We start from the raw sequence: 25,680 nt of genomic DNA on the forward strand, positions 1-25,680 counted from the left end.
GACTAGTAAATGTTAAAAGATAGATTTCATTTTAAGCATATCAGGTTTTGTAAAATAGACCGAATTATTAGAATAAACGAACTAAATGACTAAAATGTTGACTGTTTTTTTTTCATGTCTCAAACCCTAAATAGGCTTTTTTGGATTCTGCTAGAACCTGCTAACATGAAGTGCTCAGTCAGGTGGGATCTCTAAATATTACATCCTTTGCAGTTGCGTGGGAGGTCTAGGACGTAAAGGGGGTCACCTTGCAGCAGCCCGCAGCAGTGTAGTGCCGGATCAGCAGAAAACTGCTCTTTGACGTAACAAGATGCTGCAGGCGAGAAAGAAAAAGCTACACGCAGTCATTCGGTGTCACTGAGTCTTTTTCTCGTTCATCAGAGCCTCTTACAGCTGATTATTTGGTTAAGTGGAGGTTAGATAACCCTCCTGGGTTCAGATGGAAAGGGCAGATTTACTGGAAATCTATCCCACTTCCAAGTGCTCATTATTACCAGCCAGGATTTGTGAAGTAACATTAAGCTGATTTTTCTGCTGTTGCTCACTTAATGAAAGGCATCACCCATGTGAAGGGCTTTTAGACAGGCAGATCTGACTATCTAGGGTATTAGAAAGTTAGAACATCCTCTATTATATTTTATCTTTAAAGATTACAGAGGCTGATGCATAAAAACTTGACATACTTGCATTAAAAAAAAGCTAATATTGAACCCAAACCACACTTTTATTCTTTATAAATCCAGAGATTAGTGCAGGCTTTCCTCTGCATTTCATGGATTACTATTATATTCCACAGCGTGTACATTACATTAAATTATATATGTCATGTCTGCATGTGTGTATGGATAAACATAAAATGAATGAGAGCATTAGTGATTGTTGTTGTATAAGTAACATTACTGAAAGTGCTTGGTATGTGCATTAGTACACAGAGGCAAGTCTAACAGTGGGAAATGTGTGTGCGTAGAGGCTACTCAGTTGGCAGAGCAGAATAGGCCATGGCACTATTATCCTGGCTGTTATCGAGGTGGCAGGTTATGTAAGTGACAGGTTGGAGTTTCATCATCCAGGATCAGGGCTAAGTAACGTCCGGACAGAGACAAAATGAGCCTGGGAGGACGGAGAGCTGTGGGGAAAGCTGCCAAGAAAGATGGATGGAGAGATTTAGCTTTAGGGACAGGCACAAAGGCTAGAAGGAGGGGGAGAAAAGCTGGGAGGAGGCCGGAAATGCATCTGTCAGAATGTATATACATGGGTCCCATTTATTTAATTTCATTCAATTTCAATTTGTCCTTTATTTACCCCTGGTTAGGGTTAGTAACGATCGCCATACTACTTTTTTAAACAGTAGATCAGAATTCAAACAGATCATGAGCTCGACTATACTGGGGTGATATTTAAATGGGCCATAGCAATTCATATTCAAAACAAATAGGGGGCAGCATATAACCAGATTAGCCACTAACTGCTGCTAACTGTTGCTGCCGTTGGCTGGTCAGCTTAACCATGTAGCTAGCGGTCATATTAGCCGACTCTGTCTGGACTGGGAGCTTGGAGCGCAAGGCTAGAGGCTAGCTGGTTAGCATGCTAACTTCTATAGATATGTCTGCAACACAAAACATAAATGTTTTTGACATTACATCAAAATTGTTATTTCTTCATACTCTGTAATCTTTGAATGTTTGAAACTAAAATTCTAACATATTGCACCTTTTAATAATTAAAAGCATTGATTATCTTGAGTCAAGCATTATTTATGTATGTATATGATGTAACTATAAAGCGTTACCCCAGCGCTTCTAAATTTTGACATTTGCCAAGCTGTATTTTTCCATAGTGTGCAGGGTAGTTGTGTACAAGGTCATCATGGCCACCAAACCCATGTCGGAATCAGTTTCATCACACACATCAGTAGGAAGAAGCTTTTTATATGCTACATTTCCCACTTTACTCATGCCAGACAGAAAAATATCACATGATTTACACTATAAAAAACTGAATGGCACTTTATTAAACACGTTTCATGTGTATGTTACAAATATACTGACTGACTGATGAGTTAATTTACTACCGTTTACATTTGAGATCCTGTTTACAGTCATTTACTGCTCCGCAATTACCTGACAACACGTCCGTCTCGTGATTTGTTTGCTTAGTCATAAGCACTGCATGAGCAGAGACAGACTCCTCGTCAGTTTGTTTCAACTCGGGACTGATTAAAAGGGAGTGAACACCTGCTTCCTGCCTGCCACTGCCACTGTCACTGTCGGTGTTTGTTTTCAGCGCAGTGAGACGAGAACCTTTCTGAACACTGATTATGCAACCTTCTTTTTACTCTGACAGCCATTTAGACAAATAATGAACGAGAACAGAGGAAACATGACATCTAATCACAACAAATTGCCAACATGAAGTAACACTATATAATGATACAATCCTTTATAATGCAGATGAGAAAACAGGTGATATATACTGTACATCAGTGGACATTTTTAGACAATTATGTACAACAAATTGTGTTTAATAGCTGTGAAATGTGTTAATAGTTATAAAAAGTGGAGCAGTCACACCTCCCCTACTCCCAACTCTCCTCTCTTCCCTAAAGGATCCCAACATCTTGGAAGCTACTGTGAGTTTAGTAAGTGCAAGTGTGCTTGTGTATATCTGGCAATACACACGTGTCCACAATAAGTGTGTGTTCACTGAACAAATTACTGCAGTGAGGTGCTGTTATTAACAAGCTCTCCTTAAGTGCCATTTCCTGGTAGAACAGAGTCTTTTTTTTCTCTTATAACACACCGTTGTTATTCCAGGTTCTCCAGAGACGGATGCCTGGAGCCAAAAGAAACTGGATCCTCTACTCTCCCTGCAGCCAGTGAGCTGTGCCCACTGCCAAGATGGCTGAGCTGAAGTTTCACATCTCTCCTCCTGTGGCCCAGACGCCTGCCGCTTTGTTGGAGACAGACTGGCAGGCACAGAGCCACTTTGGGAGTCCCAGGGCAGGCTGCAACAGACACTGGGCAGGTTTGAACCTCAAGTCCAAGTCCTCAGTATGCTGTGATTTAAAAAAGACTAGACAGCTTCCGTTCAGAACAAAAAGCAGCTCCGTCCTGGCTCGGTACACATTTACAGCTCTGAGAAGATTTCTCAGTGAGTTAAAGTGCCTTAGGGGGTTTTGCCCTGCAGGTAAGTTTTACCTCTAGGTACAGATCCTAGATCAGTATGGACAACTTAAACATTTGCAATCATTAATGGTTAAATGGATATGAGAGCAGTTTCTACCTCAACCACAGATGCATCCGTACCTATTAATAGTGGTTTATGGTTTTAGACAAGCGGAGAAACATGATGCAGTTAAAAAAAACCAAGGCCAGACCAACAGGAGAGAAAATATTGTCCTTGGAATGAGATGTTTTATGGGGCTGTGAAAGCCTTCAGTTCCCTTGTTGGTTTCCTTGATGAGTAAATGTTAAAGGGAATAAATCCCTACAACAGCACCATTTATATCCTCCTGTATCCCTTGGCTAGTATATCCTCATGTGGAAATATTCTCAGTTTGCTCAAACCCTCGAGTTTGAGTTAGATCCAGGAGAACAACACTGTCCTCTCCTGTAGATAAAATCCACTGTAAGTTTCCAGTAAGCATCCCATCTGGGTTCAGTTCCTCTAGATGTTACTTTACAGTACTTTCATGCTTCCATGTCTCCTCAGTCTGTCAGTTTGTGTACATAGTTGACAGGAAAAGTGCCATTCCTGCTAGGGTCCCCGTCTATATGGCCAACCTGGAACAAGAGTGATGTAATATTTATGACATGAATTTATTTCACTTTCTTATTAATCTGTCACTGTCTTACCCGAAAGAGAAGCAGACAAGGCACTGGAATGGAATCAAGAAGTTGTAGTTGCACTTACCCACCAGTGGGGGTCATTAGTGGCCGTGACCACAATGATCTCATCTTTGAAAAAGGCGAGCTGCTCTGAGCTGACTGCTCTGCAGTCCACTAAAGCCTTGACACGCTTCTGATGTGGCCTGCTGCCAGAAACCTGCAGGAGACATGTGATATACTCTTCAGTGTGCCACCAGCAAATTTATATTGACTGTGAAATCTCACAGGCCCTTTCTGAGTCCTGTGGAATTATATGTTACGATATAGAGGACTCAAACTACAGGCACAATACAATAAAAAGCGGTTTCTGTGTGACTGTACCATTGCGTTCCTGCGGGGTCGTGGGCCACAGGTTACGGTAGGCGAGGACGACGGCGCTGGTGCTGGAGCCGGAGCTAGGGTGAGGCCTGGACTATTCCCCACTAAGCTGCAGTACAGCTCCTCCTGGCTGCCCACACAGCTCGGAGACATCACACCACACTTCCCCTGGCTGCCTCCTCCACTGCTGGTCCGACGATACGATGTGGTCTTCTCTGAACTGGAGGGTGGAGAAGTCACATTAAAAAAAAACACTGATTGAACAAAACCAGATATTTACATTCTTGTTTTTAGTCATGGCATCAACTTGAATCCTTTCACTGGCCTTATTTACACATGACACTATCTTTTATAGCAGCGCTATCTCACCTGACAGGCCCTATGTGGTTCTGAGAGGATGTTGACGTGATGCTGCTTTGAGAGCCAGAGCTAGCACCAGACTGGCCCTCCCAGCTCTGCTTCTGTCCCCTGAACAGACCTCCTTGTCCAAGTGGAGACCTCGGTGGTTTTCCCCCTTGGCCTTGGTTTTCTGTGATGGCTGAAGGAGAGCTATGTCTGACCCGTGTCTGGGGACTGGAGGAGTGGGAGGCCGGGTTAGAGCAGCGTCGCGGAATAGGGTTGCCTTCCTGTGTCGTGACCGAAATCTGGGGGTCAGAGCGACCTGTGGAGGGGGAGAAAATTAAGTCATCTTTTATACTAGCAGGACTGCTTCGCAAATTTCAGTAGATGCAATCATAAAAACATCTTTTTTCCAAGATGAAAGATTTGTGGTTTTTGTAATGGAGGCAAGTCTTCCACACGACAGTATCTCACCTCTCTGGATGCATTTAGCCGGCAGTGGTGGTGGTGGTGCTGATGCTCCAGAGGGGGCGCTGTTGGCTGGAGGATTTCTGTATAGGAAGTCTAGATTCTCATAGGTTTGACATGGTCTGCTCCCCACGCCACCATTGGCACCGCCAGCCACACTCCAGCGGGCAAAGGCCCCACCTCCATTTGAGGACGGAGGAGAGCGGTTTTTGGGCAGTGGGCTCACCTGGAACAAAGTAGAAATGAGTTCATGGTTAGTTTCTTTGTTGAATTTAAGGTGTTTTCCTCATTCGTAGAGTAGCAATTGCAGTGGAAAACCCCCTTCTGCTCCGAACATTGGTTAGGCTTTTTTGGCAGAGAAACAAAGTCAGTGATGACGTTGGCTTCTTACCCTCTCATCCAGGTCATCCTCACTGTCATAAAACTCCTGGGACTGTGTCTCCCACATGAACTCCACGTGGATCTGAGAGTTAAACTTCCCACTCTGGGCCAGCTCCAACTAAAATACACACACACACATACAAACAGTCAGGATACTCTCATCTCCACATAATAAAAGTATACACACGATATGAGGGATAAGATAGCTATGATAAGAAAGCTTATTTTCTATTTTATCTGTATGTTTTACTTTACATACTTACAGTATATTAATTTACGTCTTAGGTTTATTTATCTGGTTTATTTCCCCTTCAGAATTATTTTATCTTATCTCATGATGCAGTAGCTGTGTACTTGGCTCTATCAAACCAAATTTTTCCACTGCCATGCTCAAGTAGTTCTGCTTCTTAGCTGTACTTGGGTTGTAGGTACAGATAAGCACAAGCATTTTAATGTTTCAGTGCCAGCTGTTCAATATTTTGAGACTGATACATAGTAACAATAAAAGAAAATGGACAGGGCAGGATCATAAACAATATCAACACAAGCCATCATTCATCATTATGCAATTTTGGGAAAAAACTATTGACAGAAAACTCCCTCCTTATCAGTCGTGTCAGTGTAACCTTCAAATCTGCAGATGTTTCAAAAAATGAAAATGAAAAACAAGTAGGATGGAGCCTAGAGTCCAGAGACAGCCCACGTCTCATTGCAGCTTCTAGCTTAATAAACAGAAAGAGAACACCTCAATGCAAAATGATATTTAATGAATTGGGTAACGGGGTTAATGTTAAAGCTGCTCACTTGTGTAACATTAGTCGATCTCTAAACAACAAAGCCTGTGAAACAAGGCTGTGCACAATCAAACAGGATATTACACAAGGCAGGTCTGATTCAGCAGGGCAGATGGCCGGTAAGAAAATAAAACCCGTTTATAAATGATGCACACTGGGACCTGACGAGGATAAGATTCCTTGTCCTGGGAGCGAGTCCTTAGCTGAGCTTTGCTGCACGGGGAGTTATTTCTAGGTAGTATTTCCAGCTGGGGAAGTTTCAAGTCTTGTTTTGTTTCTGGAGTTGGCCTTGTGGTAGGCATTTTAATGTTGCAACTCGATTCCTCCGTTGAACGTACCTCCTGATTGTGTGTGTTCTTTGAATTTATGAATCAAATCTTAAAAAGGCTGAATCCAAAGGGGAAAAAAGCGGGGTCTCACCAGTTCAACACACTGCGCGAGCTGCAGCCTCCGTGCAACATCAAGGGCCGTCTCTCCTGAAGAGTTCACTATAGGAGATGTAAGAGAAGAAATGTTTTAAGTATTTACTGAGCGCAGCAGGTGAAAAAACAAAGAAGATAAATAGTTAAAGGTACCTGTGTGTAGGGCTGCCTTTGCTTTGAGCAGTAACTTGAGAGACTCTGGCTTGTGATGCAGGACGCTGTAGTGAAGGGCTGTGTTTCCTTCTGCTGTTCTCTTCTCCAGACAGTTGCTGTAGAGCGAACATAGAGTACAGACATATGATGTTAAATATCATCAGCTCTCTGACAGGGTTTGTGCAGCTTTCAACAAGTTAAATTTACAATTTTAACACATTTTAAAGACTGTTATTAATGCAGTTTAAAACATTTCTAACGGTCTGTGCGATTTGGCGCCCCCCACATTTTCTGAGTGCAACACCACTGTATAAAACTGATCAATTGTCTTCATACAAAAAGGAGATAGGCATCATACTTCACTACTTGTCAGTGTCTGACCTGTTCTGGCAGAGGAAATCCACCAGCGCCAGAGAGCTCCTTTCCTCCAGACGCACAGCGAGGTGGAGAGCTGTCTCCTTGATCCCCTTAAACAAGAGGAAGAGAGTACGAATTAGGAAAAGTTGTTGACCCTCAAAAGAGACCAGTTCACTGTCAGTCAGTGGCCTGAGGTGACTGGGTTTTGTATCTGACACTCAGGTCTGAGACATGCTACTAGAATACAATGACGCTAATGTCAGAGGCTTAATTGTGCAACTCCTATTTGTTTGTGTGCTGAAAAGTGAAAACATGTCTGTTTATGCGAAGCGCAGAGAGAAGGGGCAGGGGAAAGACTTAAGTGCCTGCGTAATTCAATGAGCTCGTCTCACTTGTTCTCAGGAGACACGAGCTCTGACCTAAAAGCTGAAATAATAAACGAGGGCCAACCAACACAAACAAACACGCACTCGGCGCAGTCGGCAGTGTTACACGCGGCGCTTATGCTGAGCAGGAAGTGTATGACGGGACGGTAGAGCGTGATTAAAGACGAGGCGTTGAAGAGAGACAGCAGAGGCGGCAGGAAACGCGATGAGAGGATGAAAAAGGGAGGGAAAGATTGGATTAGAGGCCAGAAGAGACGGGAGGGCCTCAGACTCCCCGCCCACATGAACCGTGCACACAAGAGGACAATTAACACATACTTCACATACTGTAACTATCCCCACACATCCTACATACTGTACGTCTTAACATGTTTTTAAGTCGTGGAGGATGTGATCCTATTTTTAGCCGTTTCAGTCACGGTTCTTAAGTGACCGGAACAAGTTAGTAACTTTTTGAAACATTGCTTTTAGCAAGCCGGGTGGGCAGCCTTGTCAGGATGTAGCTGTCATTTAATCTAAATGCGTGACAGCTGTGGGCATGTTAAGACTTAAAATTTGCCTCAAGATGATGGAGGTTTATTACATTCCCACCATAATGGGACACATTTCAGGAAGAGAAGCAGGTGTGGAAATCTCCATGTGGCTGTAAATGATCTTTACCTGTCCATCAGGCAGCGTGAGAGGTTTAGCCAGGTCTGCTCCCTCGGCGTAGAGCTGAAGAAGAGAGGTGAGGTCACGACTCTTCACAGCGTCGTAAAGCCGGCCGGGATCTGCTTCTTCTCTACGCATGACATACCGGCGCTCGGCGTACTTCGCCACGATGTACTCCTTCCTGGCATTCCTGGTCGATAAGTAAACACATTTTAATGAAGAATACACCAAGTATAATAAATATAAATCATCAAACTGAAGTCAAACTCCAGGATGACTCTATTATAACATGACGTTATTGTAAATAAGGAAATACACAACTATAATGAGTTTCTGCCCCTGTTACTCTCAGGCAGGGGTATCTTGAGGTCATTAAATTGCATTTTTTTTGCCAGGTGCCTGAATATTTCCTGAGGAAAACAAGTGTTAAGTCTTCATTTTCAGTGATAGTTATTACATTTGAACTTGGACCATGTAATGATATGATGTGGGCCTATTGTGTTGCAGCCAGTGAGGCAGTTACAGGCCATCTGCAGGTTTAATTTTGCATTAAAAAATAAATAATTCTGTATAGTCAAACTCTTTTAGATTAATGTCAGAAGCACATTCAGACCTTCTGACAGCTTGGGGAAAATCTTATCATCTTTCAACTCAAAATGGTTCAGCAACACCTTTGAATTTACTTGGGGCTAAACTGGGATAGGCATTTTAGGATTTTACCTAAATTTCCAGGAATGAGAACAGGTTAAAAGAAATCAGGAACTCACATGTCACTTTGCGGCAATGGTTTGACAGAGTCATTTGGAAGGCCCGCCTCCATGATATCATTGAATCTGGTGTTTCCAATACTGACAGCCAACTGAAATGACACAATCCAGCCACAAAGATGTAACTTTGAAGCATTTCAATGAAAGGCAGACGGTTACATAATGAGTGTAATTAGGAAATCCTGACTAAACAAAATCCACCAGGACTGGGTTTGTTTTTGTGTGTCTCCATGTGTGCATTTAGTACCAGAAGCTCAGAAGTGCTCAGAAGGTCCAGAGTGAGGGATTGGATCCTGGAGTAGTGGACACCCAACTCTCTGTGGATGCCAGAGCACTCTATACAGGTCAGAATGCCCAGGTTGGTGGACAGCCATGTTGGATCTGAGACACACAGAGCAAAGAAAGGCACATCGAACTGATATGAAACGAATGTTGTTGCTTACATCTCGCTCGTAAAATACATGGAACAGGCTAGAAGATATTATATTCTACATTGATCGTCAACAACAACGCCTGGCTGACCTGGAGCTCCACAGTCGGCGCAGGCCTCGTTGCCTGGCATGTGTCGAAGCTCGGCGATGATGGCTCGGGCGAGTTCTTGGAGCCCGCTGTCCTGGAGGTGGAGCTGATCTCCTCCCAACGCTGTGTTCAGGGCCTCCTCCTTACTGTTCTGCAGCACTGACACCCAACTAAAGCAGAGACACACATACATAAAGAATACGGTTAATAACAGAGAACAGAGTCAAAACGTTTCTTGTGGCACCAAGATAAACCAAAGGATCGATCATTTCAGTCGTTTCCCCACAAGATCAAAAGTGCTCCGACATGTGTTTTGCATTTGTTTTCGCTCAACCGTCTATAAGTCATCGTCACTCTCACTTTTTCAGTTTCAAGACTTCCCTGCCACACAGACCAAACCTTCACATCTTTTTGTTTCACAAGCGCTGGTACTTTTCTCTACAAACCATTTCCATCTTCCCCTGTCACTAAACTCACACAGCTCATCACATCAAAGAATCCTTCGGGATGGGAGGCCCACACACATGGGAGGGTAGGGGACAGAGAAACCCACACGCACTCCCCCTTAATCCCCACATCACAAAACAGCGTTCCCTTGCTCGCCGTCTGTGGCGAGAAAAAGAAGTTCCACCCATCGGCAGCTGGGGCCAGGGGGGCTCCTAGAGGACAGCTTTTTATTTCTGCATCATTTTGTTTTTCCTGCCTTTTTGTCCTTGGTCAGCCCTTCTTTACTGCACACATCATCAGATTATACTACACTCTCCTCTACACTGCAACCTGAGCTGTTTCTAACCTTGCACAGCTTCTTACCTGAGCTCCAATAAAGATGTATGACATGTAACAACTTGCTTACACTATGAGGGAAAAAAACAGAGAAAGGGAAATAAAACAGCTGGGATGCATCCTACGGTAGTAGTTCAACACTTACATCACACATTCCTGCTCGTCTTCTGCCTGGAAATGGTACGTCCGATTATCTATGGTGAAGGGTAAATGGTGGTTAAACACTGTAGTGCATCTAGGAAATATATTGCTGTATAGAGGAGGGAGTGAAGATGGTTTTAAAGTTAAGAAATAAAGGTTGCATGACTAGAAATGACATAAAACAAGCATGCGGTAGATCACTGCTGTTTCACATCACAATCGTTTATCTAAATCTATTAATGTGTTTGCAAGCTTCCAAACAGCTGCACTGCAGATGAGTCTTTCGAGTCTTTACTGGTGATGCGTGGAGGGTAAAGTGTTAAGGGTCAAAAGTGAGGAGTGAACCTACGAGTGACCAGGTCAAAGGTCCTCCTGTCCTCGGGGTTTGGTCGCACCTGACAGGTCAGGAGGTTCAACTTGGCTGGCGGTCGATTGATCTGAAGACAAACACATATGTATTGGACATGTATTCGCTTTGGTCTGATCAGAATGCTTGGTGACAGTTTTAGCCCACGTGTCCTCACCGTGCTGTGGGAAATTGTCAAGCAGCCAAATTTCACTCCGCACTTCCTCTTCTGCCACACCTTCCTGATCCTGCAGCAAAAAACATCAATCCGATTTGAGGAAAACACGGATGAAATCTGTGCAGTGCATTAAGTGATAACAGTGTTAACACGTAGCCTTGAATTGAGTAATGGGCTCTACACATAATGCTGGCGCAGCTTACTGCTGTTAACTCTCATTATCTTGATTGAATCGGGTAAAATGGCTGAGAATGTGCTCTGTTTTCCGTCAGTGGCCTGAGGAAAGGTTGATCTCCTCCTGTCTCCCATTCGCCCTACTGAACCACATCCCGTCTCCTTATCACACTGTAATCTAGCCCTCTGTATGTGTGTGTGCGTGTGCGCATGACGCAAAAGTTGGCTCCGTTCAGTTAGCCGGTCTGCCAATAAGTTCCACAGGAGAGGCCCCTGCTTGAATCTTCATCTCAGAGTAATGAAGACCAGGTGGGGCAGAAAAAGTTCCCCCTTTCTCCCTCCATGCTTTACTCGCTTACTCTTCAACCAGCTCTGAATGCTGCTGCCTTCGACAGAGTCAGCGAGCGGCTAATATCACTGTGAAATGTTATAATTTGTTGAAATACGCACCAGTAAATGTTTGAAGATTTGAACTAAAATTACTTCTGTCAATGAGCTACAGTTGTTTTCTCTCCTGCGTTTATGACTGCGAGAACTGGTGAAAAGAAAAGTTTGTGCCAGGATAAATCTGTTAAACTGCCTCAATTGTTTTTTTTCCAACGTGAAAAAAAGTTTCCCAAGGTGAATTTTCTTTCCATGTGTGAAACCGAGAGGAAATAAATAGTTTTGGCAGGAGAAAAAAAAACATTTTCTTTGTAAGGCTCATTACACCAAAAGAAAAAATGTCATGTGTTTTTTGCGAATGGAAAAACAAAATCAAGGAAGGTGTTATAACTCCCTGCAACCTTACATTTGAACACTGTAACTAACGCTTTTACACACCCATCACTCTTCTTGAGCAGGAAGCCAGATTTCTCCGTCCCATACTTCTTGTTGCCCTGTGGTTGGTGGATGCTGTACCCGTTGCCAGAGTTCTTCCTGTTCAGATACTCCTGGGGATGAAAATGTTGATTTAGGACTTTACTTCATGCTGTGAGCCGGCTCTGAGGCTCATTTTAAATCAATATAAAACAACTGTGGCAGGGCAAAGTCATAGGATAGTCATCAGAAACAATGAAAGCCATCTGCTGCTGAAGGTTTTCAGAGCCAACATTTTGTTTACATACTGATGAAGTGCAACTGAAGATCTGCCAACTCAGGGTATGACGAGGCTTTATTAATAAGCATACCTCTTTTCCCTCCACTTGCAGAAGCAATCTGAGCGAATCCCTCAACTGAGTGAGTTGTTTTACCTCCTCGTCCTGGTCCAGACGCACCTACAACGCACACAACAGCATGAGAGAATGTTTATTCAACTGCAGCAATAAAAGAATCTAATTAGCTGCAAGAACAGCATGTTTCTTGTGCTCTCACTCGTTTATTGGATCATGCAATGGGTTTTTTTTTTTATATTTGTTCCAAGAATTGGGTGTGGAAGGACAATACATCAGAGCTTTGTGTAATAATGCAGAACAGAGCTCGGTGCTGGGGTGTGTCAACCCAGGAGGTCCTGCATTTTGTGTGAAAGCAGCAGAGTGGCCGGTCCTGCATGCAGCACAAATCTGTTAAAGTCAAATATTTCGGCGTTTTTTTATTCTTGGGAACCATAACACAGATTCTGTCTGAATTTCCTTCTCCAGGCTGAGGTCTGGCATGTCTGAACGGGTCTCCGTTCTGCCCATGCAGAACCAGAAAAACCTCTAACGCTCCCAGTATCACAGTTAACAGTCTGTTTCCAGTGCTCCATCCAGTCGGAGTGGTTGGAGAAATAGGTGTGCATGAGGGAAGGAATGAAAATGAGGGATGCTTTCAGTTTCGTCTTTTGGAAAAAACAGGGAAGGGGGGGGGGCATTTCTGGGAAAAGACTCCAATAACAGTCTGTGCCTGTGGGGTGAGCTTGGGGGGGACGTTGCTGAGGAGGGGAGAGAGATGGAGGTTTTGGCCGTTGTGAGAGCTTAACTGTAAGCAACTTCTTTGACCCAGTATTGGGACTGCGCAACTGATGACAAATGAAGAAAACCATTAAAGAAAGAGAGTGTGCGTCACCTCCAAATCATCACAAACGTTCTTCTGAAATCATAACAAAGCTGGATAATATCAAATCCGATTGAAGACGCAAGATGACTCACGTTTTCCCGACTGATACAATGCAGGTAGACAGACACACCAGAGAAAGAGCTTCCGTGTATTTACCGTGTGAACAGACGCAGCCAGCTTCTCGATAAAGGGAGCGAGGTTCTCTGCAGCTTTCAGCCCGTCCTGAAAGAAACTGCGACGAGGAAAAAGAACAAATGCTGAGTCATGGTGGCACTCGAGTCCAAACATCCTCGTTCACACCAACCAAAACATCACATGCTGAAGCTGTATAAGCAACTCTGCTCCCACATAAAACCCTCAGTGTGATTAAAATGGGTAAATGGATAACAACGGTAATAATAGCTTGTAAAAGGAAAAGTGAAAACCAAAGAACCTCAACTATTATGCAAAAATCCTCCACTGAAACGTTGAGGTAGAAATCAAATCTACCATAGCTTCCAGGCCAGGAAAAAGTCAAAACCTTTTCTTCTTGTTCCCATTTTACACGCAGAACAAAACGGCACAAAAATAGAAAAGGGTAACGTCGGCTGAGACTGACCTGAGCTGGGCCTGGAAATATTTGATGAGGCTCTGGAGAAGATCAGGGCCCTGACGCACCTTGAGCTCCTGGATCTTCAAAAGATACTGAAAGCACAAACACACAGACGGTTAAAAAGAGCTCAAGAAGAAGCAGCTGCAGCCTGAATGTGAAGACGAAGCCACCATTTTTCAGCACCCGTAATTTAAGGCTCATCCTTGACACATGTTTAATATCCTGTTTTGATTGTCTCCTTGCTTTCCAGGACACCGCTTCATATTGTTTCAAAGGTCATGCTCCTTATTTCAACAGTCAGTGAACCTTGTAGACTGAAACTGGAAAAATATGAATAACTCGGACACATACTGGAGGCTTTATTCTGACCAACTTCCAGCCTGCCCCGAGTCTAAACTCACATTTTGAAGAAGAGAAGCTTTATATAAGGGTTTTCAGCTCTGTGTGGAAGAAATGACTGCATCGTCTTTGCTCCACAAACCTGAAGTTAAATCCATCTGTTTCTCTGTAGCTGAAGCAGAGACGGGCTCACTGAAGTGTTTCTGCCCTGTGTATATTTGTGTGTGTTGTATGTATGCAGAGGAGAAGAAAGAACGAGACGCAGAGACGGAGGGGTGGAGCAGCTTGCAACAAGTGGAAATTCCATTTTCCCTGCCTCTCCTCTTTGTCTCAACAGCTGGTCTCAGTCAGGGTTAGTCGGACTATTTTTTTCTCGGGGTTTTTTTTTCTCCAGCTAACACACTTATAGCTGAGACTACACCACCTGTGTGTAACAACACAGCCTGTGCTTTTCACGAGAATTTTCCCCAATTTGGCTTTCAGGTGCTGGTCACGAAGCATTTCCATCTGCCTTTGAACTGCGCTTTCTTATGTATATGACCCAGCTCTGCAAGACTCAACCGATTAAGCTCATGCTCCACTTCCTAAAGCATATTTTTCCCATCGTAGGAGAGATACAAAGGGGATTGAGCCTGGCCAGGCAGTTGACCGTGGATGGAATATGGAATCCGCGAGGCAGACCACCCGTGTGAATTAAATCAAGCCTGCCTCAGGTATGTGAAAGGTGTCTGGGTTTGGTATTTGGACTGGCACTGATCCCCCACCTCACACATTTGCAGCTGAAAGGCCCTTCTCTCCCTCTCCATGTCCTCCCCTCCGTCTGATCCCTCCGTCCTGATCAGCCCCAGCTGCCGGCCCTTCTCCTTCCTCTCCTTCTCCAGCTTCCCTCTGTCGGGGGGGGGAGGGAAGAGAAAGAGAGAGAAAGACAGTTATTTATGTGCACAATGTGATTCACAATGCTCTCATCTGTCTGATCCGCTCCCTATCTCTTTTTCCACTTCCTCTTATAGAGGCAGAGGGGCGAGAGGAAGCTGAATGAAAGACAATAATGGCGAGGTGAAGTCTCCTTAAAACATTAAATCAACACCAAAACGAGATCAAATGAGAGCCGCAAAGTGCAGCGCCTCAGTTTTATTTCACAGCAATGTAATGGAGAAACGCCGAGGGGAATGGACCATTATCCTATTAACCTCTGCTGTTACAGCAACTTCTGTGACCCAGCGAGGACTAGCAAGAACTGTAAATGTGCTACGTGGTCCTCCTCAGGCAGTAACATCTGTCTCGGTCTGAGGTTTCTGTTTTTAATTTTTTCACGCAGCAGTAAGGCTTAAAGATGAAGAACTGAATGTGAGGAAACAATCTAAGTGTAAGAGTAAGGTTAATTACATTTTTATGTCGTACTCCTTCCAGCTCTTCTCCATCTGTTTCTTGAGTTCCTGGGAGAGGAGGAGAAGCAGAAAAAGAAGGAGAGGGAGAAGAAGGAGGAGAGGAGAGACTTTAATGAACAAAGCTGTTTTCATGAAGACAAAATTCACTACAGGGAAGTTGCTGTATATGTCACACAGAAGCCTTTAATAGACAGTCAGGTGAAGCAGTATTTCACAGTGCTGCCTCATGTATTGGTATTTACCTGCTCAGAGCTGGGTGGAGGCCGACAGTTAATACACAGAGACATGACTACTCACGTTAAGCTAACTGGTCTACTTTCTGGCTGAACAGGATTTCAGTAGCAGTTTGCACTTCCTTCGCATTACAGTGAAGCAACGTTCATCTATCAGATCAGCTGTTTGAAAGGCACGGCAGTGACAGCAGCTTACAGAGGCATTAGCCTGTTATTACTCACTAGTCTGTTGGCATGGCGAATCAAGAGGCCAAATACTGTGCAAGGCAGATCGCTTGAGTATTGGAACATAGCTCGGCCTTACGCAATGATCTGCATAAACAGCCTCATCTTATCCAATATCTCAGTAAGCTCAGCTGCGTCTACGACACAGACAGGCAGCATAATGTGCTTAAAGGGGAAATCCACCCTAAAACTGATTTTACATTGTGATATCTACGTTATTAAGTTGGAAATCTACAACAAAGAATGGCTCATTAAATGCTCACATTAGAGTAAGTCCAGCATAGGAGCTCTGTTCACTGTAGCAGTGGACAAGAAGTTGGGACGCCGTGTGATTGTAAATAAAAACAGGATGCAATCATTTGCAAAGGAACTATGCTTACAATGGTTTTACAAGGTGTTCCCGAGCCCGTGTAGTAATATCCTTCATACAATCACGTGTATGACTCACCCCATGCTTGCTTGTGAACAACTGAGCCTAACGAGGATGCCCCTTTCATATCCAATCATGAGACTATCACCTGTTACCAATGAACCTGTTTGCCTGTGGAATGTTTCAAACAGGTGGGAGCTTCCCCAGTCTTAGATCACCCGTGTCCCAACTTGCTTGAAAAGTGTTGCTGTCATCAAATTCGGAATAAGCATCAGTTTACGCAACTCAATGACGTGGATGAAGTTTACGACAGTGGTGTTGCACTTCGAAACTGCTGGGGGCACAAAATCGCACACAATGCCAATTTCTGCAGAATATTGCCTTAATTTGAATTGTTGATCAACATGTAGGTGTAGTGTAGTGTAGTGTCCCTGTCCTAAAACACGGACATCATCATGTGTATACCAGTTCAGCCAGCAGTCTTTCAGGAATTCGTAACAAAGAACTCTAGACTCACTAGTCTGCTGTCCCGGATCTCTGACTTCAGCACATTTTCCAAAGGAAAGGCCATGATGTTGTTGAGGTTTTGCACCTGAAACATGCAAGAACAAAGCAGATTAGTAATAGAAGTCAAAACATATTCCCCTTAATGTGGCTCTTATCTCTTACAGTGTGAGCAAACACCCACATGCACACACTGCTGTACACACTCCTATGTCCCTGTGGACCTATATTTCTGGGAATGAGTGCGGGTAACCCAGAAACACGGTGATTCAGTCTTTTTGAGCCGGTGATTCATTGAATGAAAACATCGAGCAGTAATCTGCACCATTAAGATTTTGTTGATCCGAGTCGGATGATGAGGCAATGATTTTTTTGTGTACAGTGCAGAGGAAGTTGACATCAATTTGAGGTTTGGACGGATATGAGATGAACTGAGTCTGTCGGGGATCTGGGGAGAATGAATCATAAAACAACGAGCATGACCCCGGCAGGTTGAGCTTTACAGCAAGACATCATTAGCACTAATTTCCCAATAGAAATACATCACATTTGTACTAATGCATGCATCATGACTACATACATCCTGCATCTCCTGTCCACAAATCTCCAGTTTCCACTATCAAAATTTACAACGTCTGTTCCTGCAGCCTTTCCATGGATCCTGTTGGATGACAACCAAGCTGCACCCAGCTCTTAACATAAATAACGTCCGACCACTTCCTTGAGCCGACTGCAGATCTGACCTTTATGTATTGACACAGAGGCCTGCAGACAGGTAGGGTTGTTTTGGTTGGCATCCAAACGCTGAGGTAACTAATAGATAATACATGGAGTTCTGACACGGGGAAATGCCTCCTCCTGAAGTGTCAACACATGTACAGATGACACGGATCAATGCACGAGAGCCTGTGTGCACAGAGGCAGTGGTGCAAACACATTATCACACACACACACACACAAAGCACCGAGGGACACGTTCAGGTCGATTCAGCAGCACAACTCCTTAAATCACCCTCCTGTTCGTCTTATGGATCCTCCACTTCCTCTTCACATCTGTAAGGCTCAGTCTCCCTTGTGAGGCCTTGATTGACACATGCTGGGGGAGTGTGTGAGATGGTGTGTGTGTGTGTGTGTGTGTGTTAGCTCACACATGGAGGTCTGGGATGAATTATCATCGCCATAGAAACTATCAGTGGGAGGGTTCCGGACTGCCCCAGATTTGGGAGCCGAGTGCAGCTGCTGAAAACCTTTTCTTCCACGCATTCGTGCACACACACACACTTATTTCTCACATGTACACCCAACATCTTACAGGGAGAAATGTGTGGTTCTGTCCTCCTTCTTTTTACCATCATTTGAGTATTTTAGATGGACCAGCTTTTCTTTGTGTGTGTGGTTTGAACTCCAAGCTAACCCTCCCTTTTTCCTCACCAGATTCTTGAAGAGGGCCGTGACCTCTCTGGTGAACACAGCCAGGTTGAGGAAGCCTGTGGAGACTTCGTTGTTGTCCTGGGTCAGATGGCTATTCCCCAAGTTCTCCAGCACCTCGATGTACTGCTCCTTGTTGTCCACGTGGGCTGAAAAACAACACACAAAGTGAGTATAGACAGTAAATGGTGACTCAGACTTGAGTTACATGAGGAAGGCAGATTGGCTGGCCCTGTTGCAGTGAGAGTATTTAACAAGACAAGCATATGGGATAAATTAGTAGTGGTTTCCACCCGTCGTGGAGAAGGAGACCCGTGTTTCTCTGGGGCTTATAGGTCACTTTCCCGAGGGTCGTGACCTCAGCGGGCTCCCAGTCTGTTGAACTCATGTGGAAAAAGGCTGATGGAAAAGAATCTGAGCTCCGACTGGCACCGCTTTGGTTTACATTAAACCAAATGACGTTTTACCCTACAGCTATTTTAAAGTGAGGCTTAGATGTCGCGGACATCAAATAAACACAAGTTACAAATCAAGCCATGGTAGTCATCATTTTCAGATCAACAAAGATGGGAGACGGATGGGGAAATGTCTATAAATAAAACCTAATGTCTGTCCACCAGTCATATCGAAACATCTTTAGGAAATCCCAACACTAAGGAGAAATGAAATCATTCGTTGGTGATTGTGAATTAACAATTTAAGGAAGTAGTAAAGGAACACATCGACCAGCAGACTAAACAGACGAAGGAAAGAAATTCTCAGAAAGAGCACAGTTCAAGTCAAGCTCTGCTCCAGTTTGCACTTCAAGATAAGTACAAAATGGTAAACTGATTGTAGCGGGGAGACAGACAGACACAGTTGTACAAACTGGCCGCAAAGCGAAAGTGGAAGATTCTTGATGACAGCGAAGATGTGAATTTAGGGAAAGAATGCAGACAAAGGCAGGATGGAGGAGACAAAATCCGCGGGGAGCGATAGAACCGAGACATTGTGGCTAAAGGGCCATTAGAAAAGTATTATAACAAACAACATACATGCATCTATCGAACAACAAACCGCTGAGTCACAGAGGATGATATTGCAGCTGACCTTTAACAACCAGATACCAGCAGTCCTCTGCCAGAACACACACAGACTCGCAGGCCGCAGCATCTTGGCAGAAAAGCGGTACTTAGCAGTTTATGGGAAGAGAGCGAAAGAAGAGAAACATCTCGCCATTTGTGTGTGTGTGTGTGTGTGCGCGCGCACGCGTGTGTGTTTTTGCATGTGTGACACAGTAACGGACCGTCAGACTGCGTGGGGGAGGAGTAGGCGTACGAATGTGTCTGTGTTCACATGGTGAGTCAGGCTGTTGATTAACATCAGGACTGATGAAGGGGTTAAACAACATAATGACCAAAAGGGGAGGTCTCCTGTTGTCAGATTACTGGAACTAACCCATATGATTCTACTTTGATGAAGAAGAAAACATGAAGAAGTAAAGTGAATACGTATGGAGAATAGTCATGGAGCACTTCATTATTGCTGCCGAGTGTATGTGGTTGCTTAATTCTGGGCAGCTCTCTCTCTGTCTGACTCACTTTTACTAAAAACTATGAGTTGAAGCCTCGAAATGGGAAGCAGGCTTGTAAGCGAGCTCAGAAAAACAACTACAGGATATGTTGCGCAGTTCCTCTCTTTCTACCGCGCATTTTTGAGGTGAACACTCACATCTTAAGCATGTTCACGTCTCATAGATCCATGGTGACGGACTGCAGGCCTACGTGACACACACACGCTCGCAAAAACATTCACTCAGTGACCCTGTGGATCTGTTAGGTCACCGCGCGGCACCTCGTTGTTGCCGAAACCGCACATACCATTTACTTTAACACAGACGCACGCCACAAAACCATACTCTCTGTATGGATATAAACACAATCACCCAACGTCCCACGCACTCTCGTCCCATAACAAGGGGCCTCACTCATAAACACTACTGCCCACACGAGCGTGATGAGGTCATCTTAGTCAGGCTTACACAATGAGTGATGCTGAGGCTCCCCTATGAAGCTCATCCCGCCATAATAGAGGCTGACCTTTATTTAAAAACTAAAGGCCAAGCTGACATGCAAAATTTGTGGGGAAAGACATCCTTCTTCAGGGATTCTGTAACTTGTCAGAAGTTGTAGTTTGGTAATGTATTAATACACAAAAAACATGTGTACAGTGTCACAAGTTGAGAGTTTATTCTTAAAAAGCCTTTTGACAAATTTCCAAGCTCAAGATTGAACTTTCATGCAAAATTTGAAGACAGCATGGATATGAAGTCCTCAACGTGCTATGGATGAAATCATAACAGCCATCTGAGCACACTCCATCTGCCAATAAAGATCCAAAAACTGCCAGCGCATGAGCCTTAAATTGGGATTGTTTTCTTGAACTTGAATGTATTGTGTGACACTTACCGAGTCCAGAAGCATGTATAGTTTTGATCATCTTCTTCATCCTCTGTAGGGTTGTGAGGTCCATCTCCAGAGACTGGAATTAAAGAGTGAGACAAAGATGAACATGTGCAATCAAAAATCTGAATAAGGATGTGTGTGCACCTGACGATGCCTCAAACATGGAGGCTGGGTGATATGAATCAACTCTTATGCCGCCTGATATGTTATTTCATATTGCGATATATATTTTTAAAAATCATATGTTTTCTGGAAATCCAACCGAGGAACTGTTTTTGGCTACTCTGATGAGCTAAATAAGTTTAAACATGATACTTTCAAGTTTGAAATGCCCTGTAGACTGGAACTCGAGACTCGACTCCTTACCCTTACTTGAATCAAGGGTCTAAGGACAGAGGGTGTCGTCCACTAAACAGCTTGTAAAGCCCCCTGAGGAATGTTGATTTGTGATTTGGGCTTGACTTGATCGAGCTTCCCTCTCTCCAACATGCAGATTAGCGGTTACAACCTTTCACAGACATAAGAATTAGCACCTAATCATACCAATGTTTGACTTGTGTTTGCTTTTCTGTGCAGGTTTACAAGAGGTGTGTGTGTGTGTGTGTGTTAGTGCACATACTCAGTTAAGCTTAGTTTTCTCACGATGTGTGACTAAGATGAACAGGTGAGTCAGCACTCTCCGTCAAGACAATCATGTACAACCCCGAATGATGTCACTGCATTTACTTCACCTGTCTGACTGAGTGTCACTTTCCATGTTCAAACAACACTTTCTCAGAATGAGAGCTGACTGAGGGTTTTTTTTTTTCTGCAGGAAAACAAACCTTCCCATAAACATGACACATGATGCAAACAGGCTTGTATTTGGGCAATCAATCGTTCCTTCCAAACCAGCGAGGTTTGAAACGACATCCTGTTTATTCTGCTCACAGAGGCCACTTGTTTCACCGAGCTGCGCTCCACCTCTGTGCCACCACCAGGAATAGTTTTTAATGAGCCAGCAGTAATGTAGAGTCTGCCTTGTTAGATGGTGTTGTTTACACGCCCCAGTCTTTTTCCCGGTCAAGTCCACTCCCTAAGCGTTGGTTCACTAATTAAAAGGCGGTGTTGTGTTGTGTGACTCTGCAGACAATGAACGGGAAACTGATTTAGTGAAGACTAGAGATAGGAGTCGCCTGCTGTTGCTGCTGCTGCTGCTGTAGTTTCCTCTGTTGGCAGGTTGGTCTGCAGGCAGGATGAGCAGCGGAAAGAAGCGTGTGCAGGTCAACGAAAGTTTCTAAACTTCTAAAATCACGCCACACGGACACGCAAACGGGCAGGTAACACACCTGTCAGTCGAGACAGAGAAAGGACAATGAACACATGCCTTCTGGAAAGTGTAATGAGCTCCACCTGTAATTGAAACTAGCCTTCACTGTCTTTACAGGGCGTTTTTGTGCCCGTATGCGAGGTTGTGTACACCTGCTGTCAGGGTGTGTGCGACTGCTGGCAGCAGAGATTAATATTTCATGACTAACAGACATCTGATCCTTATTTACCTCAGTAACTAGGCATGATGACACACTCCGCTGCAGGATAACCTAAAGGCTTTTTCCCCCAACATATTACAGGAAAAAAACTTGGAGCCGACTTGAAAAAAAACATTTATGGAAATGTCATAAAGCCTGTGACAGCTTATAGCTGTAGGAAATGAAACCATTCATTGTCCGTCTTTATCGTTGCCTCTAATTTAGGAGTAATAAGTAACAAGGAGCCGAGTTTGTGTGGCGGTGAATGGAGTCTCTGTCCCCCTGCCTGCCGCCGTAAACCACACACATGCCCACACATTGCCCTAGCCATTAATCAAGCTGGTCCCAGCTGAGCAGACTAAACATAATGAGCATAGATCTGTCTATAAAGGGACCGTTGCATTTACATCTGTGTGCGCGTCTGTCTGTCTGTCTGTCTGCGTGCACATGTGTAGGATTCCAGCATGTCCCTCCCCAGAGCAGCTATTCCAGCTATGTATTTTCCAGTGTGTCATGGCCATAAATATGAACATTAGGCCGAGATAAATACATCTGACAGCTGTCTAAAATATTCTATTCTCTCTCTATAAATGTTAGACTCTGCTGTCTCCATTCTCTGCTCAGCAGTCGGTTTCGAGCCAGGAATGAAGACCTTTCATCTCCCACAGACGTTTTAAGGCTCTCAACTCATCAGTGAAATATCACGATATCTGGACTGTCGGATCGAATTTCTGCTTCAGACTCAGTTTCTGCTGACAAACAACCATTACAAAGGAAACAATAAAATTTCCCCAGTTTAAATTTGTATCAGTAAAACCAAGATGATTCAGAGCTCCGACCGTAAACAGAACATGGTTGGGTTACAGTGAACCGTATTGTTATATCGCACGAAAACAGACAAGGAAGGGCCGACTTGTGCGCACACTTGGATTATTTGTTTTACGGCAGAGTTCGTGGCAGCCTCTCTCCGTTTCCTCCTTTGCCCGAGGAGCTCTGTGAGAACAGATTTCAAACAAACACAAACACACACAGACCTCAAACAGGCCTTGAGCCAAGGTACCAGTTCAAACAGACAAAACGCATAAACCGGCCTTCACAGACATGCTTGCAAGCATGGACAAACATGAGCGCGCACGCTCACATAAACAATACCTTGATCTGTCAGGGGGCCACACTGTCAGCTGTGCCATGTGTGTCTTCCGTTTGTGTCCCATCTCAGTCTGACTCCCATGAGACGAGAGACGAGGCCAAGTAAACTCTCCGAATGCTACATTACCTCATGTAACCTTTACTTTTCTGCTGAACGGGCCCAGCCTGCAGTAAGTCACCATAAGTGCTAACTAAGGACGGACAATGTGGATCACTTTCCAGCCAAAACTGAGGTTAACCATTAATTTGACATTTTCTATTATAAAAAGTTTATTGTCTGTAGTTTATGCACACTTGAGGGAACCAAGGTTAAGATGTAGAGAGCAAAGATGGGTCATTTAATGTTCCAAAGCTCTTTAGACTCTTTCCTTCCTTTCCTTGCAGAGCGTGCATTGCAAATTGCAATTGTGTTGTCTTCCTCTGGAACTGGTAAGAAAAACCATCCACGCTGGCGACGACATGTTTGACTCTCTAGTTAACTGGATAAAGCATTAGAGACAGTGTGTATTCCCTTTAAGGTGGCTCAGTGGCACATAAAGCCAAATCCATTTCGACGTCTGGGTATGAAGTCACCTGGATGTTTCCCATAGCTTCTGCATTGTGGGGCCCATAAAGCGTATGCACTGAACTCACGCTAACTTCCTGCTTAGCCCTCAGCTAGCTTGTGGGGGTACACTTATTTAATAGCGCGGCTCTTCTAGATTTACGAAATGTTAGTGAACCAAATGAATCATTTCGCTTTGGTCGTGACGCTCAAAAAGGCCATATATTCTGCATTTTACAGCTGCTTCTTTCACAAACTAAGCACATGGGAAAAAGTCTTTTTGGGCCCCTGTGCTCCAGGGGCCCAAAAAATTGTAATTACAGGGTCTGGCATCTGCAAATTTGGCTTTATGGCCTGGCGCTCTTCCTGGGGGCTTTTTTTACCCAGGTGCAGGAGATTGATCGTTGTTCTTCTTCTCCTTATTCTGCATATACTGCCGCCTACCGTATCGGAGTGTGCAGATGCTGCGCTTCCTAAGTCCATGAAAGCAATTTGGCTTCCCCTTCAGCTGAAATACTTATCAGGTTCTGTTTACTGTTCATTTACAGTAACTGAATCATTTATATTTCCCATAAAAACAATAAATGAACAGTCAGCCAGCCACTGTCCCAAGCCTTTCAGCGGCCCCCCTTCGCCAACCCACTAAAGATTTCTTGGGGCGCCACTGCACTTATGAACAGCCAAGTTTTCCAGAATCTTAGTCCTCACAAGAGTCCAGTGCACACAGGTCAGCACAATACGTGCACCTTGCACTTGCCCCTCTGTAAATGTGTCCCGTTGCAGTTAACATTAGGTACAGCTTTTGGAATGAAATGACGAAATTAAATGTTTTGGGAAAAAACCAGGTCAAAGTCTCCACGTTTCCCCTCACACTGCTGTGCTCACCTGGAAACAATGTTGAACAACAAATAAAATGTTCAACGACTTACAACGTAATGCTTCAACTCCACAGTGCTGCAAAACAAACAAACAAATAAACTAAGGATGTCACGCTGAAAGTTGAGCTACCCTACAGGTGAGTTTAAAGACATGCATTACGGACAGGTAAATAACAACACACAAAGGTGCGTGTTCCTCTGCGCCGCCTCTCCTCCGCCTCTCTCACCTCCTCCACGGCCGACACCGTGTTCCGACAGTCGCTCATTTTGGACTGAAAACTTGACGTCCCGGGAGAAGACAGATCCTCGTTTGTGAGGACCACGAAGTCCGAAATGCTGATTCGCTCCGGCATGTTTAGAGCGAAGCGGGTCTGACAGTCACTGAGGAGAAAAGTGAGCCAAAGTTTTACGCGCGCATGTACTTCCCATTTGAAGAAAAAAAAAAATGGATAGTTTACTCCTCCACTGTGCGCAGCTGAGACGAGACTGTATTCCTCAGAGTGTTGGTTCCTAAAAGCGCCTTTGAGCTGAAAAGTTTCCTGAAAAGAGGACCTGCGTCCTGACCGAGTTCAGACTCCACTCTGTGAATGTGTGCGCGTGGAGGTGCGCCAGCGCGCTATTGTCCGCCCCGCGAGGGAGGGAGCAAACTCCATCATCACGTGGGAATGTTTGTGCTTTCTGGCACACTGCAGAGAGAGAAAGGAGTGTGTGTGTGTGTGTGTGTGCGCGTGTGCGTGTGTATGTGTGTGTGTGTGTCCTTGCCCTCGTCTCCTTTCATTCTTACTTCTCATTTCTATGCAAACTCCAGAGAGTCTGCAGTGTGGTCGCCATGGATATGCAGAATGCCTCATTCACGGACTAAAATTCAAGGAGAGGAATTTCAATGGATGAGGGGCTGATTCAGAGAGAGAGCCTTGCAGTGAGGCAGGCAGAGGCATACTTTATCACTGAGAAATGTGAGAATCAAAAGCTCTGATTTGTTACCAAAGATGATGCTA

General features: G+C 44.3%; 1 protein-coding gene across 1 annotated transcript; it reads right to left on the bottom strand.

The window, feature by feature from the left end:
• Positions 1-2,424: 2,424 nt before the first annotated feature.
• On the bottom strand, positions 2,425-25,277 carry asap3 (ArfGAP with SH3 domain, ankyrin repeat and PH domain 3). Its single transcript, XM_084380885.1, has 26 exons — positions 24,910-25,277; positions 20,607-20,679; positions 18,163-18,308; positions 16,745-16,819; positions 15,398-15,447; positions 14,776-14,899; positions 13,679-13,764; positions 13,237-13,312; positions 12,234-12,320; positions 11,887-11,996; positions 10,891-10,960; positions 10,716-10,803; positions 10,371-10,419; positions 9,446-9,612; positions 9,171-9,304; positions 8,924-9,015; positions 8,166-8,346; positions 7,144-7,229; positions 6,763-6,878; positions 6,608-6,675; positions 5,404-5,511; positions 5,019-5,238; positions 4,575-4,866; positions 4,209-4,425; positions 3,913-4,044; positions 2,425-3,782 (listed from the first exon to the last, which is right to left on the bottom strand). The coding sequence occupies exons 1-26, from the start codon at positions 25,033-25,035 to the stop codon at positions 3,708-3,710; spliced, it is 3,048 nt and encodes a 1,015-aa protein (XP_084237011.1). The 5' UTR covers positions 25,036-25,277; the 3' UTR covers positions 2,425-3,707.
• Between the last annotated feature and the right edge of the window lie 403 nt (positions 25,278-25,680).

This window comes from Pagrus pagrus (assembly GCF_965226575.1).
Source record: "Pagrus pagrus genome assembly, chromosome: 18".
NCBI classification, from domain to species: Eukaryota; Metazoa; Chordata; class Actinopteri; order Spariformes; family Sparidae; genus Pagrus; species Pagrus pagrus.

Coding starts and splice junctions, on each gene's coding strand:
- asap3 (XM_084380885.1), bottom strand. CDS start 25,035: ATGCCGGAGCGAATCAGCATTTCGGACTTCGTGGTCCTCACAAACGAG. Junction 14,900..15,397: donor AAGGAGTACGACATAAAAAT/GTAATTAACCTT, acceptor CCCCCCCGACAG/AGGGAAGCTGGAGAAGGAGA. Junction 9,305..9,445: donor CGCCGACTGTGGAGCTCCAG/GTCAGCCAGGCG, acceptor TGTGTGTCTCAG/ATCCAACATGGCTGTCCACC.